The following is a 2,331-nucleotide window of genomic DNA, read 5'->3' on the forward strand; positions in this document are numbered from 1 at the left end:
TCTGAAATCCGGTCAAACAGATGAAAAACATAATCCGCAAAAAATACAAAAATGTACAGAATTTCTAAATTTCTTCTACTCCAGCTTTCTTGTGCGTCCATTCTTAGATACACACATAAGTATATTCACATATCATGTATATATGGCAATACAAGTTAGATTGTAGCTGACCTGCTTTTGCATATTGTAAAGCTTAAAATGCTTGAATTGCAAGGCAGTATCATGTAATTAAATCAAAGACTCAAATAAGAATGAAAAATATTAAACTTTCAAATTTTATTTTGCTCTAAGTTAGGTTCTTTGTGGAATCTGCTTTGATACTAAAATGAATACACGGCATAACCTTAGTATATGTTAATTGCCTTGCACTTTCAAGCACAGTTTCCTCAGATAAATCTTACCTACTTTAATTTGTACTTCGCTCGGTCCTCATTTGATTGGGCCTACGAAACTCACTGTGTAGAAGTAACCTTATCCTGGTCTTTTTGAGATTAGTATCAGTTAACAGTATTTTTTAGTCACACAGTAAATATACAAAATGTATGTAGAGTATTTGTGTACATAGACAAATATCCGTAAATGTTATATGCTGTATGTCATGAATTACTCATCAGCACTTGAAATATCAACACATCTGTCAGTTAGAGAATTAGAGAACGGGGACTCTGCCTCCCCTGAGCATGTCCCTTACTGTGCCGCTCACCCCCCAGGAGTGTTGTCCGGGATGCGTCGGTCTCGGACCAGCCCCCACCAGACCACGGCGTTCGTGACGAAGGGCCCGAGCGAGCCCCGGCCCGCCACGAGGGACGCCCTGGTCGCAGTGGACGCGCCCTTCGTGCCAGAGGGCCGCTGCAACCACGGGAGCATGGAAGAACTCTCTAGCCAAGCGCTGGTCCAGGGCGAGTTCCAGCCGTTCAGAAAATCCAGTTCATATAGTGTGTGCCTAGAGAAAGGTGTGGAGCGATCTCTGGTGGGCGGGGCAGCGCCACACCCAGAGACTCACCCTGAAAGTGTGGGGCAAAGTCGAGGTCCTCACGGCGCGTCCCATCCCTGGAGAGGAGACGCGTCGAGAGTCGAACCTCGCATGATTCATACACCGAATCTGAATCTTCAGGTCAGGACTGAGAGTGATGTAGACACCCAAGTGGAAACACTGCACCTAGATAATATGTGATACTTAACACTTAATGTTGAACTTTGATAAATGGCTTCTGCTAGTATTAGGCATCCATGGTTATAGGCTACGAAATGCTTTAGATTATCATTATTTTTTTCGGGGGTCATTTGCATTTGTGGCCGTGAGATTGGTCTGTGAATTCGTATATAATCAAAATGTTTTTTTTTCTAATGAATATTGATCAACATATGGATTTTTATTTTTCAATAATGGGCTACATTCTGAAGTATCTGCGAGCAAGGTCGGGTACCGGTTCTTTGAATGATGACTTTTGATTTCATCTTATTAAGGAGAAAGCAAGCCATTTCATCGTGTGCTTTGAAAATGTACTTGTTTATCTCTATTCCTTTGGTCAGATATTATTTTGGCCTTCTTCCATGTCTGCTTTTTTAATGACTCCATTAAGAAATCTGTACCCATCGCGGTTATAATTTCGAGATATATCGATTTTAATATGTGTACAAAAGCAATCTCTTGAGAAGCTGTTGTATAGTAAGTCGCTTGTTTACCGAAGAAGATCGAGCAAAGAAAATGTGATATTCAAGCCTGGAATTCACAATGTCATTATTATTTTCAACATTTCGCTCATTCTTATCATTTGTGACACTCCTCAAAATCTTGTATAAGCTAGCGCATTCAAAGTAATAACGTGTCAAATTGGGAGAAAATACAGAAACAGTTTATACATTAAAAAAGACGAAACAGTATTGGATATCGTTGATGAAATTAGTGTCTGTTCTTACCTGTTCTTACTGAACTGTGTCTGTATTTTCTTCAGCCTGAATTTTCGCCATCAATTTTTAGATAAAATTCAAGTGAAGAGTGAAAGAGTTCCTACCTGAACAAAAGTGACTGTGGATGAATGTCTTGTATCCCAGTTCAAATTCCCGCCGTTACTCTTTTTTCTATTTTCTCTATCGAAATGAAACGGCCGTTAGAAAAATTGTGATGGCTTGTTTTGCTTCTTTTTGCTACAGAAGAAGAGAAAGTGTGTTTAGAGCAAATATCTTGAAAAGGAAAGAGGGATTTTAAGAAATCGGATGGTGAACTGAAGTGCATAAACCTCCTTTGCTATAATTGGTCTAAAAGATGCACGGGAAATCAAAGTTAATATAGTTTAAGAAACAAAAATACCAGAACTATAAGCCATAGCA

General features: G+C 39.5%; 1 protein-coding gene across 1 annotated transcript in view; it reads left to right on the plus strand.

The window, feature by feature from the left end:
- LOC119585653 overlaps positions 1-1,364 on the plus strand; it is a 5,143-nt gene extending 3,779 nt beyond the window's left edge. The window contains exon 2 of the mRNA XM_037934329.1: positions 711-1,364. Coding sequence (XP_037790257.1) covers positions 711-1,174 — 464 coding nt within the window. The 3' untranslated portion in view covers positions 1,175-1,364. The remainder of the gene's footprint in view (positions 1-710) is intronic.
- Positions 1,365-2,331: the final 967 nt, after the last annotated feature.

The sequence above is a fragment of the Penaeus monodon genome, chromosome 20, assembly GCF_015228065.2.
Source record: "Penaeus monodon isolate SGIC_2016 chromosome 20, NSTDA_Pmon_1, whole genome shotgun sequence".
NCBI classification, from domain to species: domain Eukaryota; kingdom Metazoa; phylum Arthropoda; class Malacostraca; order Decapoda; family Penaeidae; genus Penaeus; species Penaeus monodon.